This window comes from Centropristis striata, chromosome 3 (genome assembly GCF_030273125.1).
Source record: "Centropristis striata isolate RG_2023a ecotype Rhode Island chromosome 3, C.striata_1.0, whole genome shotgun sequence".
Classification (NCBI taxonomy): Eukaryota; Metazoa; Chordata; class Actinopteri; order Perciformes; family Serranidae; genus Centropristis; species Centropristis striata.
Window position 1 is genome coordinate 21,386,978 of NC_081519.1, and position 16,493 is coordinate 21,403,470.

General features: G+C 38.6%; 1 protein-coding gene across 1 annotated transcript in view; it reads left to right on the forward strand.

Annotated features, from left to right (window-relative positions):
- cntn4 (contactin 4) overlaps positions 1 to 16,493 on the forward strand; it is a 184,832-nt gene that overhangs the window by 112,577 nt on the left and 55,762 nt on the right. Inside the window, exons 6-9 of the mRNA XM_059328618.1 lie at positions 684 to 887; positions 4,603 to 4,705; positions 6,303 to 6,487; positions 15,378 to 15,517. Coding sequence (XP_059184601.1) covers positions 684 to 887; positions 4,603 to 4,705; positions 6,303 to 6,487; positions 15,378 to 15,517 — 632 coding nt within the window. The remainder of the gene's footprint in view (positions 1 to 683; positions 888 to 4,602; positions 4,706 to 6,302; positions 6,488 to 15,377; positions 15,518 to 16,493) is intronic.

Here is a 16,493-nt window from a genome sequence, read left to right on the forward strand (position 1 = left end):
TTGCTGTTTTTAACACATTGTTAAAGTTGTGAGACTAAACTACTTGTTTAGGTTTAGGCACCAAAATGACTTACGGTTAGGTAAACAGAACTGGGTTATGGATAAAATAACCACTTCTGTATGGAAGTCTCGAAAGGTGAAAACTGCAAGTTTGTTTGATAAATTAAGATTATTTATTCATTGGTTGTTTAAGTCATTGTGGAAGCTAGTTATTCGTCAGTTGGTGAGCATGATTCTGTAATTGTTTCTGAGGGAGGGCTAAAATGGTAATTCATCTTTATTGGCTTCAATAAGCTTTTGGTTCCATGATTTTTCTTAAGTTCATTAATTTATGTTCCTTATTTTAGTGGTACCATGCCTTTCATCTTAGTCTTTATTATCTCTGTTGTTTATTCTAGTTGGCTGTCTGGGATCTGTAATTAGTCATGACAACATATACTCTAGTGTCTTCTAAATCCCTAGTTGACTATACAGACCTCATCCCATGGAAAATGGTCATTTGAAGAGACTGCAGATAATTGCATTTGTTTGAAACCTCTCACTGATCCTGTCATTAATTAGCACCTTAGCGTGATATGATTTTGTCACTAATTCTGCTCCCCTCAGGAGGTCGAAAACTCTCTCTCTTACATCCAACATATCTCAGCAAATGAGAATTCTCTTTTTCTCTTCTTTACCCACAGATCTTGTATTTTCCTGGATCTTTAATGAGTACCCAACATTTGTGAAGCAGGATACTCGCCGATTCATCTCGCAGGAGACAGGAAATCTGTACATCGCCAAAGTGGAGCCCTCAGATGTTGGCAACTACACCTGCGTGGTGACCAACACTGTCACAAAGACCAGAGTCCAGGGTCCGCCCACTCCGCTTGTGCTCCGCAGTGATGGTGAGTCCTGGTTTTCAATACGCTAACTGCATTAAAACGTGAAAACATTAACAACCACGGCACATAAGTGTGCTGGCTAGAAGTGCGTTACGCTTTACTAGTCTGCTTATCACAATGTTTTTGTAGAATCTGCTAATTACAGTTTCCTGTCATTAGGACGTTAATTTGGATGCAAATTTTGCCTCTAATTGTACTGAGCTTGCTTCATCAAATCCATGGTTTGTCAGATGACTTCCCTTTTCCACATCTGGATGTTGCTATATATATTTAATCTGTTTTTGCACACAGAGTTCTCCATGAGACCTCCATATCTGGTTACAGGGGATGTCCGATATACCTCTACATAATTATTCTGCACCCATTAGGGTTTTACCATAATACATGATATTAAAGTAGTCACTCCAATGGTGACTAAAGTATAAAGGCACAAATATTTCAAAGGTTGCATATCTCCAAAAATATGCTTTTTGAAATGTATTTACATAGATGTATACAAAGATGATGTATACAAGTCATAGATGGAAATGTCCAGAGGCCTAATGTATCTGCCCCTTGGCCTTCACCTACAAAATGTCACTCAAAGAGACATGATCCAACATGGAGGAGACTCAAAATGACAACAAAGAAAAGATAAAATGACTACAAAGAGACCATACAATTATGAAAAATGTTATGTAAACTCCACTCCATAAAACCATTCCCCAATTGGTTGCCATATTGCATGTTATATTTTGATAATCCCATTGATCAACATGCATATAAATACAACACTTGCCACTTTCATTGTGTATTTGGATGGTATTCTTTCTACTTTTTGTCACTTACTTTTCTTAGTACCAAAACAATACTATTCCTACATTCTGTGCTGGGATCACATGGTTGATTTTATACAGCAGTGCTAAAATAAATTTGGTCTTGTCCTGGTCGTGACAGACAAAACTCCAATCTCTCTTTGTTGGTACGAGAAAGTAGGACAAGTGGTTTTAAGGAATACAAATGAAATTCAAAGGTTAATTATCTCTTTCTCTGCTAATTTCGGCATGTCCTTTAACATGTGGATCTGATGCTTTAGGCTGGCCTTATCAAGGCACTCCAGAGGAAAGGTCACTGCCAGCAAGTAATCTAATTGTAGGCTTCTGTCCTAGAAGGATGTTCCTTACCATATCTAATGTAATGCAGTGCAAGAAATATGAGGCTAAATGCTATTTTCATGAGAAATGTCTTGTATGATATTTATGTGGACTTTTGTCTTCCATTTCATTACAACTGATATATTGCAATACAAAAAAACATCCAAGAGTGAAGAGTACCTCATATCAAACAGCCTTGTTAGTCCTAGTTGTTGAAAACTATTACTAATGTTATAAGTATTAGTGGTAAAGCTTTATAAATCCCCCTATTTAACAGTATAATCAGCATCACACCACAGCACAGTTTTTTAAAATAATAATAATAATAGTAATAGGTCTTAATTATTTATGAGAGTTATTATTGGTGTATCAGTCTATATTTGTTGACAGATCAATACATTGAACATGAGAATATCTGCTTACCACTAGCTACATTATAGTGTGTGATTAAATGTTTTATTGCTTTTATAGGAAATGCAGAAGACCACAAAAGATTGGGCATTTAATTCAAAAAATTTCCCCCAGCTATTTTTTTATATTCTATTTGAGATCTGCTGTATATATAGCTCTGGTAGCTGGATAGCTGTTGTGCACACAAATGCCAAAACAATTAGGGACTAGAAAAGATTAGCACACTGTTACCAATTTAAGTTAGCTAACACTAAGTACAAGTTAGCATACCATTAAACACTAAAGTTAGCTAGCATGACATACAAGGTTGCACAACCTTATAACTAAAGTTAGCTCATGCTATACTCAAGTTAGCACACCAATTGCATAGTGCCCATTGCTTAATGCTGTTTACTGAAGTGACACTCACCAGCTGGTGGAGTCCAGGGCTTAATATTTATCACAAATCAAGATTGTTGGCCATTTATGCCCCTCCAGGCTTCAGAGCAGGACAAAAGAAACTTAATCAGGCAATCATAGTTGTCTGGATACTGAAGGTCTGGAACATTGTCCTTTCCAGCTGTTTCAGTACTTGTAATCACCCATTATAAAGGTCAGTAAAGTTTAATCCATCAAATTTTGCAATATAGTGTTCAAAATCCTCAGACTTAAAAGTGTACAATGAACTCTGACAGCTTGAAATCAATCATTATGCCAATCATAAATTGGGTCAAAATGAGTCACCTTACGCCCAGAGCTTTATAGGGCTCTATTTTGCAACTTTGGGGCTGTTTTTGTAATAAGAACAAAAAGAGGATGAATAAAGCAATATAAAACACACTGTACCTACTTTAGGTTTCACATCATCAACATTACTTAAATTAAAAAGGAATAGAAATAAATTCGGACATTTCTTACCTCACAATTTGTTGGATGAGAGACAGAATTGTGAATACCTTGTGTGATTTGAGAGATCTTTCTTTCAACCAATTCCAGAGCACTGTCCTCGCTTCCTTCCTTCTTTTTTTCCGTTTACCTCTATTTCACCAAGACAGCGGATCTAGCAGCAAAACACGAGCCCCACCACAGTCATAGGGGCTCAGGTAGGAGGAGGTGCAGGCTGGCACATTAAACAGGTGTCCCCTACAAAAGGTTATGGTATGAGACAATTACCCGTCCACTTCCACCTGTCTGCTTAAAATGGGTGATAGTGCTGTGGTTACATTCAGTATGAGACAGTTGTGATAAGGATCTGAATTAGCTTTCACAGTCACTCAGGGAGCCATCCTGATAACACATGCCTCACCAAATCAACGAGATGAAATTGGCCTGTTTCCTCCATCTCTAGAGCTATTTGTGCAACACAGCCTTGAATTACAGCAATGGGGAAAAGCTATTGTTACACTGGTGGATGAGAGGGGTTTAAAATACCATGTTGTGTGCACCCAGAATTGGCACAGCTAGTGGAAATGAAATGACACCCATTACAAATTCATTGATGTAATTTACCTTTGTGTCATTTAAGGGGAAGACAAAAGTATGCATGTGCTTTTTCCAACAATGTTAGACACTCCAGTCTTGATTTATGAATAAGTCTCTCCCAAAGCTAGAACACCAGAGAGCACACATCCCCGTCTTCCCCTTTATTCAGAGATTTTTAGCATGCACAGCAGCAATATTATAATCCACCAGAGCTGCTTCAGCGACAGTGAATGGGATGCTTTGTAGACACAGTGGCGGTACCCAGGGGGATTTTATGGGCCCATTTTCTGGTTCATAGCTGTTAGCACTACAACAAGATGAAACTCATCTGGATGTAAAAGCTCAAACCGTCTATGAATTCTCAAAGTTGTTTTTTCCATTCAACATCAGTGTGTTGCATGTCCACTGGAGAGCTGTGTTTTGCCTTCTTTTTCTCATTATTTTCAATGGGGGAGCATTCTGTGACAGCGCTGAGAGCAGAGCATGTCTCTGCTGCTCAGATCGCACAGTGTTGGAAGTTGAAAAACATTTCAGCTTATAGTAAAAAATGGCTGTACTTGAAAAAGGCTTTTCAGTAGCTGTGTTGCAACAGCAGAAGCTACAGTTAGTGTTTTTATTTTTATTTTCAGAGTTGTGTAGCTGGAGTTACAAATCATAAATAATACTTTTATGTTTTACACTAACACCAACACTCATTTTCATTTGTCTTTCAGGTGTGATGGGTGAATATGAGCCAAAGATTGAAGTTCAGTTTCCAGAGGTTGTTCATGTTGCCAAAGGATCCACTGTAAAGCTGGAATGCTTCGCTCTGGGAAAGTAAGCTCTCTCTTAGACATTCACAGTATGCTCACTTGCATATAAGAAGTAGAATATTGCCAGATATGCACTGGGATTTTATTTTTCATGTGTTTCACCACTTTGCTGCAATCCTCAAGTGTTTCAAGTTCTACTGAACATCTAAGAAATTAGAGGGCACAAGGTTGTGTTGTAAAAATCTTCAGTGAAATATCAGGTTTTGTGCACTAGACTTTTTTTGACAGTAAGATATTTAAGCAGTATGTCATTCTTTGGTGTTCTAACAAAATCCCTAGAATTTCCTGTTGAATTTTGTGCTAGAGTGGCCATGGAAAGGTACATTTTAGCCTTGGAACCAGGCTAATCTGCAGACCTCATATTTTAATTTCCCCTGGCAGATGTGTCTGGTTACTTTCCAATACAGACAGATTTCCACTTGTACTGGCCCTGGACGAGCCAATCATAGCCATTAATCTAATATGGTATGGGTTTAATACAATGACTGGCGTCCAGAGCAAAATGCACAACTCAAATCAAACTGTCAAACTAGGCAGAGCTGATCAAATATAGATCAAGATGATGTTACTGCGTTGCCTATTTCCCCCCTCAAATGTAGTCAGAAACACATTTTAGTGACTGTTGGCTTTTCACACTGCACTTAGCCCGGGGTTAAGGGAGCTTTTAGCCGGGGGCTAAAGGAGCTGTTAGCCTGGGGCTAAAAAAAACACAATCCACAATCCTGTCACATTCCAAATTTTAACTGTGCTAAAGGCTTGTTAGCCTCAAGTTTCAGGGTTTTCCCCTTAAAATTGACTGAACACTGTGCTAAAAGTTGCCAATGTGAAATGGCGCGAAGTAAACAATTTAATTCTAGAACAGAATCACATCGCCCTGGGCTTAGGTGAACTGGGTTAACAATACGAGTTTAAAGGGGGCTAAGTTAAGCCAGGGTCAATGCTTGCCGTATCGGCTAATAATATTCAGTGTGAAAAGACCTTGTTAAGCTGTATCTTGACACAGTTGTGACCAGGCTACTTTTTTTTTTTTCATTAAAATGAACCAGACACAGCCCCAACTAGCTGCTCAGTGCTACGTCACATTGCCCTATTGGTTGTAAGTCAAGGGGCTTTTTGGTCAGTGCCTGATGATGTCGCCCCTTGGAAATCACAAATGAAAGGTTTCAGACTAATACATATTTACGAACAAGTACATTTATGATGTAAAAATTATTAATTGAGTAGTTTGGTCCTGAGATGTAAAGCCCTAAACGCTCCTCAGCCTACTCTTACATTAAATATTAACAATTTTAAATCTCTCAAGGTTATTTAAGCAGCATGTCCATAATTAAGGGACATTACATTCAAATATTTAAGGGACTGTGAGTTAATATCATCTTAAGGGACGTTTGTCTGCTAGTAATTAGGGTCAGCGTTTTTCACCATCTTCTATCTTGATACAGCCCTCAATACAACTCCAATTCTGCTTCATAATTTTCTATAAAGGTGTGAGGTAAATGTATTGAAAGTTAGATCGATCAGAATCTGCCTTAAAATGTAGTTCACAAAAGTTAAAAGCTGTGAGTTCAGAGGCTCAAACATCTCTGTGTCTCTTCTCACAGCCCGGTACCGTCTATAAACTGGAGGAGGGTGGACGGTGTACCCTTTCCCAGGAAGGTGGACATGAGGAAAGCCAGTGGCGTCTTGGAAATCCCATATTTCCAGCAGGAGGACGCAGGCACATATGAGTGTGTGGCGGAGAACTCCAGGGGAATGAACACAGTGAAAGGGAAGCTCTCTTTCTACGGTAGGTGATCCTGACATGCATGAATATTTGACCAGCGTGCACCACATCTGTCAGACCTGCTCAGACTAAAAGGCAGCAAAAGTAGACACAACTGGTCTTATAAAGCAGTCAGCGGCGTTCAGCAAAGGCTCTTGTGGCGTACATGAGGAGGGAGGCTCGTTTTAACAGCACATCAAAATGATTAAAGGCTGTCAGCCATGATGCCTCTAATATTTTGATCCAGATTAAAGGAGTGATGCGGATGAGGCTGAGCCCTTGGATATGACCTTGTTGGTGAGCCTTGTATTGGGTTCCACCAGATGGCATCATGATTGACATCCAAGTTGACTGGAGATCAAAGCCGTTAAATGTACTATACATAGGCCAGTGGCACATATGTCAGGGACATAATCTGCACCGCAGCATCTGGATCCACAGGAGGGGGTTAGTACATTCACTCATTGTTGCTGATACTCACACCTATTGAGTAGATACTAGAAGTACTGATATCTGCTGCCACTCCATTCCAAAGCCAGAAATCCATCATCAGAAAAGTAATCTGCTCTCACAAAGTGACAGATAGTACACATTGTTAAAAGAAAAACATATTTTAGATGGAAACATTCATCTTCATTAGACAGAAGTGCCTACCTTTAAAACTGGGCATTTGATAAACAATCTATCTATTAGATGAAGCCACATTTTCACCGTATTTTAAAGTAAAGATCTTCATTTAGAGTGTCAGGAGTTTGATATATTTGCAGTTCAACAATTATTACAGCTTCTGAAACGGATTGTTGTGTCACATCATGAACTTAAAGCTATTGAATTGGTCGTAAAAGACATGTCACTAAGGTTTGTTTTTATGCCTCACCGTCAGGGACAGCAGTGACTAGAGGTATTGGCCCTCTTTTATCAAACGAGCGTACGACAGAAAGTGAGAGTAAAGTGGGCGCACGATCATTTCTACGTAAGGCTCGGCATTTCTCAATTTGGACGTGAGCGGACGGTACGATCAGATCTCACGTCTGCTCTCAGCTGGTGTACGCATATTTGAGTCAGCGTGAAGTCCACACGTCTGAGACGGAGAATTGATCTTTTTAATGGTGACAAACCAAAGCATGTTAAGGCTATATCATGTATCACTAAAACCTGAAAATAAATACACCATGACATTCTTTAAACACCGGATCGTCAGCGTCTCCTTCACCAGCGGTTCTACCCCAATAGAAACATTCCCAATCAGCGATGCCACACGTTGCTCTGACTGGGACAGAATTCTTACTAAATGTAAAGAAGTGATGCCAGGTGTCCAGCTTAAGTTCCCCCTTTTTTCCCATACAATATATATTAGTTAAAAAATGTGCTTTGATTCCAAATTCACAGCAACCTGCCAAAATAGGATTTGGCTTTGTGAAGTAAAATGTAGTTAGTTCTGGATACATTTTTGGGAGACCATAGACAGCATATAAAAGCATTTCCACTTCCAGTGCTAAAATGAAGCCAAAATATACTAAATAAGGCACCTGCCATCACATGCTGGCTATATCATTTGGAGCCAGAGTCTGTGCAGTTGTAATCAGATGGAGTGTTGAGGTCCTTTTGAGAAATGTAAAAATTACATGTGTGTGTGCATCTTTGTGCACAAGATACATATTTTATGTCCGAGTAATTTTCCACAAAATCTTTCCTGCCATATTCAACGCTCTGTTTATGATGTCTGGGAAATGGTTAATAATCTGAAGAAGCAAGTCCCACTGTCAAGACAAAACAATGTAAAGAGTTACTGTGTTTAATTTGAAAGGTTTAAAATAAAATGAAGGAAAAAAACACTTCTAAAGACTTAATATAATATAATAAAGACTCTCATGAATAAAAAATAACACCCTATAAAGAACAGATATAACATATCTTTTTAAATTTGATCACTCATCTCCCTTACTGCCATTAAGTCTCTGAACCCCAAGCCATTTCAGTGAGTTTTTATTCACAGTGGTCTCACTGCAATATATGAAATATAAAAGTACTGCACCTCTATTGAAACAGCATAATCATGGCTAGCAAGTGTGAACAACTCAACAATGTATTTTGTGCAGAATAACACGGTTATAACAACATACAATATTAAAAAAGAAGACAATGCAACTTAAAAATTGGAATAAAATAGAATTTATATATATATACTACTTTTCCAAGTGCCCACAAGTGTCATGAATATTGAAAAAATTAAAATAAAAAATAAAAAATTGATCTATTTGCATTTTTACAACCTCTACTTGCAACCCATCCTGTCCTTTCCCCTCTGCTCTGTGTAAACAGCCTGCAGCTCAGTGAATATTTGTCACATGTCTTTTGTCTCAGCAGAATCAATCAGGATTTCACAGGAGCACAGAATTTAATGATTTGAACAGGATGAAGTTATTCCAAAGGGTTTATTTTTGGGCGATCTTTTAAATGAGACCTGTAGAATAAGGCTATTTTGAAGTATCACAATTTTAAGCTTCATTTTGGTTACTTTTTTTAATGGAAACTTTCATAATCTATGATCCATTCCCAATTTCTGTGTTTGTTTTGGCGATCTTTTATAGAAAGCATACATTTCAGTCCCGCCAGCGTGGTGGTGGGGTTCAGACCTGTTGGCCCTACTTGACTTTGAAAAGCAAAGGTGTGTTGTGTTGGTCACACCACCATGGGTGTTACATCATTAGAAAGCCCAGGACGTACTTTACACAGTTCATCAGGACTTGAATAGACTGCATGTAAGGTGTTTGGGAAAAAAAGGTCTTAGTGTTATACCCCCACAGAGGACAAACATGAGTTGCTGAGTCTCAGGAGGACAGTAGTGGAGCATGAGATTCAGAGAGAAGGAAGCTAACATTATGAATCAAATTTGTTTAAATAATCACAGTTATCCAACCTCCCTAACCATGCAAGTTTAAAACAGACACCATAACCATTTGCCTTGTAACTTTCCATAATCACACATGACATGGCCATGATTAAATTGATAAAAGAATGCCATTAGATTTTTATGTTAATAACATTTTGAGCAGGACGGATCGGTTCAGGCTGTTAACTTGCTCTTTGAACAGTCAATGGATTTTCCCTCCCACCACAGCCGCTTTCTGTTTTCTTCCTTCTGATTTTCTCCCCTTCAAGTCATGCTGTGTCAGCTGTCAAAAATAACTCATTTGGGGCATTAAACAATTTGCTGTGATTTACAGCAGTCCTGGAAGCTCTTTGCCGTGTTCACAATAACAGCCCAGGACCACGCTGTGTTCTACCAGGGCTTGATTTGTCCTTCTGAGCTGAGGATCCTCTCTCATTTGTGATGTGTTTTGTCAGTTTCTCTCTCGGTCTCTCTCCCTCTCTCTTTCCTGCTGTCTGCAGCCAGGTGATAGAAATCAGTAATCTTATTTTGAACTCTCTTTGAATTAAGCCTTTGAGACATTCGTCAGCAGTGTAAGCCAATGGGGGAATCGATAAGGGCATCTCTTGTGCATCCAAGCAAGCTACAGTGAAGAGAGAGCTGGGCCTTGTGTTCGACAGCAAGAAATGAAGGTGTTACTTTATGGTGGCACTATGGTCGCTTTAAAACATTCTCTCACTTGGAATGCACCCTTAAATCTCACTAATGTAGTAGACCTAAAGGGCTTTGAGGTGCTTTTGATTGTTCTGGATATGAAGGAGCTGGATTTTAAATATAAAGTTGTATATTGTCCATCACTTCATATTCTTCTTGTCTTAACAGGAATGAGCCTACTGGCCCCCCTTTATATAGAATGTGGGGTTGTGGGCAGTGGATTTTTAGGGAGTGATAGCAGGTCAACAATGGATTCTGCATAGTAGTGCTGTACATCATTTGAAAGCTGAGAACCTGAAGATTTAGTTGAGATGCAGCTCAGCACTGTGTGTCAAGTTATGAATCTAAGTAGTTATAAATCTGTAATTAAAATGGATTTAGTCATTAACTAAAATGATTAAAGTGTGTAATGGTTTAGAAAAATATGATATGAGTATATGGAGGCCATTCTCATGATTAATTTTGTCTTATAAGTTGTTGCAGCAATGTTAAACACATCGGTGCTAATTTTAAAAAAATGGTCTGAAATGTTGGAGACTGGCTGGTACTTTTGTTTTGGAGACAGCTGAGAAACCCTCTTATTGTCAATATATGTATGAAAGCTGCACATCTTCTGAATGCTCTAGGTCTCTGGTTTGGTCAAAACGGGTCATTTTATACAGTAAGGTCAGGTTTCAAGAAATGCTCTCACTGCAATAAAATGCAGTGAAATGTCTTCTATGGGGACTAACATCACACATCACGTCTCCATTTTCTAATCATGCCCAATTTATGCAATTCCAACACTGTATGTACCATGTCAAAACAAAAAGAAACTACTTTTTACAGAACTAAAATTAACTTCTGTAGCTCACGCCACCCTCGTAACTACTTCACTTCCAGTATTTACGTACATTTATTTACGTTTTTTATAACGCCTAACCTGGAAGTTTTTTTGCCCTTAACCTAGATCAGTGGTTCTGTAGCATGCAGTCACTGAAACTGCAGCCTTTTTAAAAACTGAAAGCTGTATTTTTAGAACGCTCCGCGGTACCGGTACCGTCCATTCTGTCGTTAACGGTTGGAGATCTTGTTGGGATCCTAGTAGTAACTGAGCACACTATGGCCTCTTAAAAGAAAAGTGGGCAAAAAGTTCAGTGACCGTAGAGTTTAACTGCATGAGTATTTAGGATCATATTCAAGCTTTATATCTTCCTTAAAAAAAAAGAAGTTCTCTCTAGTTTGGGTCTATTTGGCCACCTTCCTTCCTTTGAATTCTGCATTGGAAGCAGTTTTTAACTTCTACACAAGCCGGGTCGAGGAGTTTTGTGAAATGTCCATCTCTGAAAGAAAATCTCAGAAAATAAATGGGTGTTTGCTCCCTTGTTGATGTTGATATTACTCAGAGGGGGATTAAATGCGAAGCTTTGACAGGTTAGTTTCCCCGTTGTATTCACATCTGTGTTTCTGCAGACTTACCGCTGCATTATCTCATAGTGATTTTACTGATAAGGCAAATTCCCATCTTTCCTCTGCTTTAGCCACTTGACGTTTGTTCTGATTGTATGCGCGCTCTGGCCCGGTGCAGAGATGGGCTGCCGGCTTTCATTTGGTAAGTGTTGACTGAGAGTCGATACATTCGCAGCGGGTGAGGGATGGAGTGAGGGACCCTGTCAGTGAGGAGAGAAAAAAAACCCACAACAACAATGCAGTGCTGAAGGAGCAGTGGGTGGGGCAGCACAGCCGGCCTCTGATAGAGGGTTGCGGGAGCTTGAATGGAGTGATGCTAAATGATGGTGATGGTGGAGTCTTATGGAGTAACTTTCTACCCTGTGCACTCTTTTCTAAACACACATACATCAAAGACTTCTTCAGACAAAGGGTTTACGAATAAGGTGGAAACTGATTTAAAATACATATCAGTGTGAATGCATTGATTTGGTATTTTGTGACATTCCATTGAGGTAAAACAACAACAATAAAGAAGAGCTTGACATAGATGTTATTGAAGTTGAAGGAGAGTAATTATAAGCACATCACATAAGTGCAAGTCAAGACCTGTATCAGTAAGGGAAAAAAATAAAAAATGTTTTGATCCTACTTGGATACGAAACCCTATATTTATGCACACTAATAGGCTGACAAGCTCTGTGATGGCATCCAGAACGCACAGAGGGATAAAAAACCTTTCAATAAAAAAACAAAACAAATGTACACTCCTTGGAGTGTCTTAGTACACCAAAACGCTGAACAAGGCATTTATAAATGAACAAAATGTTCAAATAAACTGTCATTAAGTGAAAATACAGTGTGAAAGGGTCAAAGTTATGAGACGAAACCGGTTAACGTCTATTAAAGAAATAACTTTATTGACACAGTGCCGTGGATAGGCGTTGCTTTTCTTCTCTTCTGATGACGGTTCGCCTTGTTAGTGACGTGTCAATCAAAGGTAGCCAGGCCCCACACACCATACGATTCTTTATCTTCTATTTTCTTCTAAATACGGCCATTATTTACACAATTAACATCAAATTGTCTTTTTTTCTAGAGAATGAGACATAGTGTTGTCATGATATTTTTTTCTGAGGTAATAGATCAAGTGAGAAGTTGACTCATTTTGTATTGAGATAGACAGGACCAAAATGCTTCTGCAACCGCCGTCAGGCTTCAGCTGTTGGAATTTTTGGTAGAATGCAGGCTTAAAGCCTAATTTCCACCGGCCGCATAATGACCGCGTAAGTGCTGCGCCGCGGTCACCGTAGCTGATCGCTGCCACTCTAATCAATGAGATCTTCCCCACGAGGTTGCCGCCTGGTATGTGTGTGTATAATTTTTTTTTTTTTTTTTTACAAAAAAAATGTAAATGTAATGTAAATTTTTTGTCATTCTGGAAAATTAAATTATGTTTCTGTACAGTTTTCAATTGAATATATGATATATATATATATATTATATTTATCTATATTTTTATAATACTTCTTCCTTTTTCTTCGTAGCCAATGTTAAGATGTTTTACCACATAGTGTAAAGATATACTATGCAGAAATCTGTAACCCTCTTGGCTCAGACATCAACAGCACAACCTCCTAACAAGTTAAATGTTAATGACCTAAGCCAACCTTGGGCTGCAGCCACGCTTCTCAGAGGGATCTTACACGCCTATAGTACGGCATATGATCCACAAATACAAACATTTCTCTCATACTGGAAGGACTTTGATGTGGTATCGTTGCAGAACTCCAACATAAATACACAAGGCCGCACAAATACCCCCCTCTGGTCTCCACATCCACCTCTTTTTATGTGTCTCCGATCTGTGTTTCTGAACACCCACATACAACTCCAGCTCACATGTCGACTACATGCTGAAGTTTAATGCGCAAAGATAGCGTAGGGAAACATTTGCAGTTATTGAATTTCTGGCTGTGTTATTCTGCTTCACACAAAGCCAAAATACTGTATAGCAGAAGGCAATTAGAGTAGGAGCTGTACTGTTACAGAAAAGCATCCACAAAGGTCAGTCCTTGACAATGGCATTAGGTGAGATCTGTGGAATGGAAAAGTACGTCCAGCCATTACTCTTGTCCTGTCCACTGGCCTTGTGTGATATAGGATGATGGTAGCTTGACCTGCACAACATCAGAGAAGTACACAGAGAACTTTACTGCTCTAATTTTGCTTACTTTTGTCTCAATCATTAACTAGCCTTGAGTAACTTGCATGACACATCAAGAATCAATTCCATCCCTTTATAATTATACCGTTATTTACTCAGATTGTATTGACTGGAGCATTTTTATGGCACCGGTAGCTCTGGTTTTAATCATTCCCGTTGTTGTAGAAGCACACTCTTAAAATAAACCTTATAAGAAGAACATCCAAGATCACACACCTTAATCTAACAGCAATATATGTGGGATTCAAAATCCTGACTTTAAAATTCAATATAGAGGCTGAAAGCTGTCTTGTAACAACACAAAAACTAACCAAACCCTGAGTTTATGTCCTATAATTAAAATTATGATTATTCAATTAACACATATAATCAGTTACATATGAGTCTATATTTGCGATATATGTTAAGTGTCAACAGATGCTGAGTATTTCTTTAATCTCTACTCATTTGCAAAATTGTTGTGGAACACAATGAAGTCAGACGTCAGACAAAAAAAATGTGCTATTTCTGCATATATCTATATCAATCTAGTACATGTCACATTATGGATAACTTTGTTAATATGCTTTCCAAAATAATGCTTTCTGAAATTGTCTGAATATTGCTTGAGTTAATGTTACTTATGTAGTCAAGTTTCACTGATAAGGACCAGATACTTCATAATGAATAATCATTATAATGGTTTACAAAATGCCCCAGCAATATGAGCACCTTCCCTGCACCTTCGTCTTTCATTGATGTTCAATTCTGGTGTCTTTGTAGGAAAATATTTAGAATATTACATTTAAACACACACACACATACACACACACACGCGCACACACACACACACACACACACACACACACACACACACACACACACAACTGAAATGGCCTAAGGCTCAAAAATAGTGCATTTCATGGGTTTCAATGAGATATAACAGAGCCAAAAATGTGCCTATAGAGGCACAAGGGTTTATCTGAAAGACATGAAGTTCTGCAGCCCAAGATCTCAAACCTAAACGACAGAATAGAACATTGTTAATACCACCCATAACAACTCATATAAGTTTAAATCGGCTTGCGGTACAGTGGAGCACTTTAAAAATAGCACACATGATTGTACTTACATGTACGGTTCGGTTGTAACAAAGGCTGCAGTTTCTGTGAATTTATGCTACAAAACCATTAACCTAGGGTTAAGGCAAAAAAATCCTAATTAGGGTTTAAATAAAGTAAGTACATTTACTTAAATGGCAGAAGTGGAGTAGTTATGTAAAACGTAAAAAATGTCCCATGGAATTTTGTACATAGCGGAAGTTCATTTACTTTTGACTTCACACAGGACACGAACCCTGTTCTCCCGGTTAAAGTCTGTCTCTTGTTCAAGCATTTAAACTACATTCAATCAGCATTCAATCATTACTACTACGTCAACAAGATGACGGTGGATGATAGTCTTGACTTGAATATAAGTAGTATTTTGCTGCTTTTACAAATGCCTCATATTGATGGTTGTGAGGGGAGACTAGTCTGGCAGCCTTGACAGAGAAAAACTACCTCACTACTTCTTATAAAGCTTCCTTACTGTGAGACACAATTGACGCTGATTTAGATTAGCATTTAACATCGTAACCAACCATTTTTTAAGTCGGCAACTTCAGTTGACCCTCACATTGTTTATGTTTGCAGCCCCTCCTCATCTCATTGAGAAACCCCAAGATGTCCAGAAGCTCATCGATGACTCGTTGGTGTGGGAGTGTAAAGCCACAGGGAAGCCAAAGCCTTCTTACAGGTGGATGAAAAATGGCGAGAACCTGGAGCCCACAGAGGTGAGACCTGCCAAGCGCTAGTGTGTCTTTTAGAATTAAAGATAAAGTTCTGCTTCCAAGGTTAGCCTCACGACAGCAGCTCTGGCACAGATGCTTCCTCACATTCTCTGTGCTGCTAAATGAGGAATGTGAGCAACCATGTACTGTATTTCCAAAGCTTTATTGTGCTGTTTGCTCAAGCTTCACTGACTAATTACCATGCATTATTGTCTTCTTCACTGCAACACAGGGCCTCCTGTGCAGCAATACATTATGTTAGTCACTTCTGCAAAACAGCTTTTATTTCAAAGGAATTGGACTGTGCATTTCTGTGCTAAGAGACTAAACAGGCCAAGTATTTCAAGGTAGTCTGGAAAGCTCAGTGATGTAAGAGCTACTCTAATCTTCTGTTAAATCTCTACTTGCCAAGTGCAGTTATTAATCCTGTGCCATGAAAAAGTAAGATTCTCTATATAAACACTGTATATCCTACTTTCATTTTAGCTCCCTGACCCCTCTGAATTCCCATTATGTCTGCAACGATAAGAGATAAGCTTAGTGGGGCTCCAACTAGCCTACTTACATAACTGTAACTCTGTCATTGGCAAATATGATTTAATATTTCTTTATAATATTGGATTATAATATTGGAACCTTTAGCCAGGTTGTTTGGAAAAAGATTGATTGTACACCGAGGCACAGCTTGCACCTGATAAATAAACAGGCATTATGTTAATTTGCTTCATTATGCAAAAAAGGCGACAAACACACCAGAGGATATCGATCAGTACTTGAATGTTATACATGTTGTTTGAATGAACCCAGTCTGTCGTTATGTTACCAGAGGCAACACTTTGCACAGCAAAGCCTCTTTCTCATAAAAAACACATTTGGCTTGCTATCAGGGGAGAATAATCAACAATCTGTTTAGCCAATGGCGAACATTTTAATCAAAACCTTTTATAAGGTAACACTTTTGTGTTGGCTTGACAGCCCT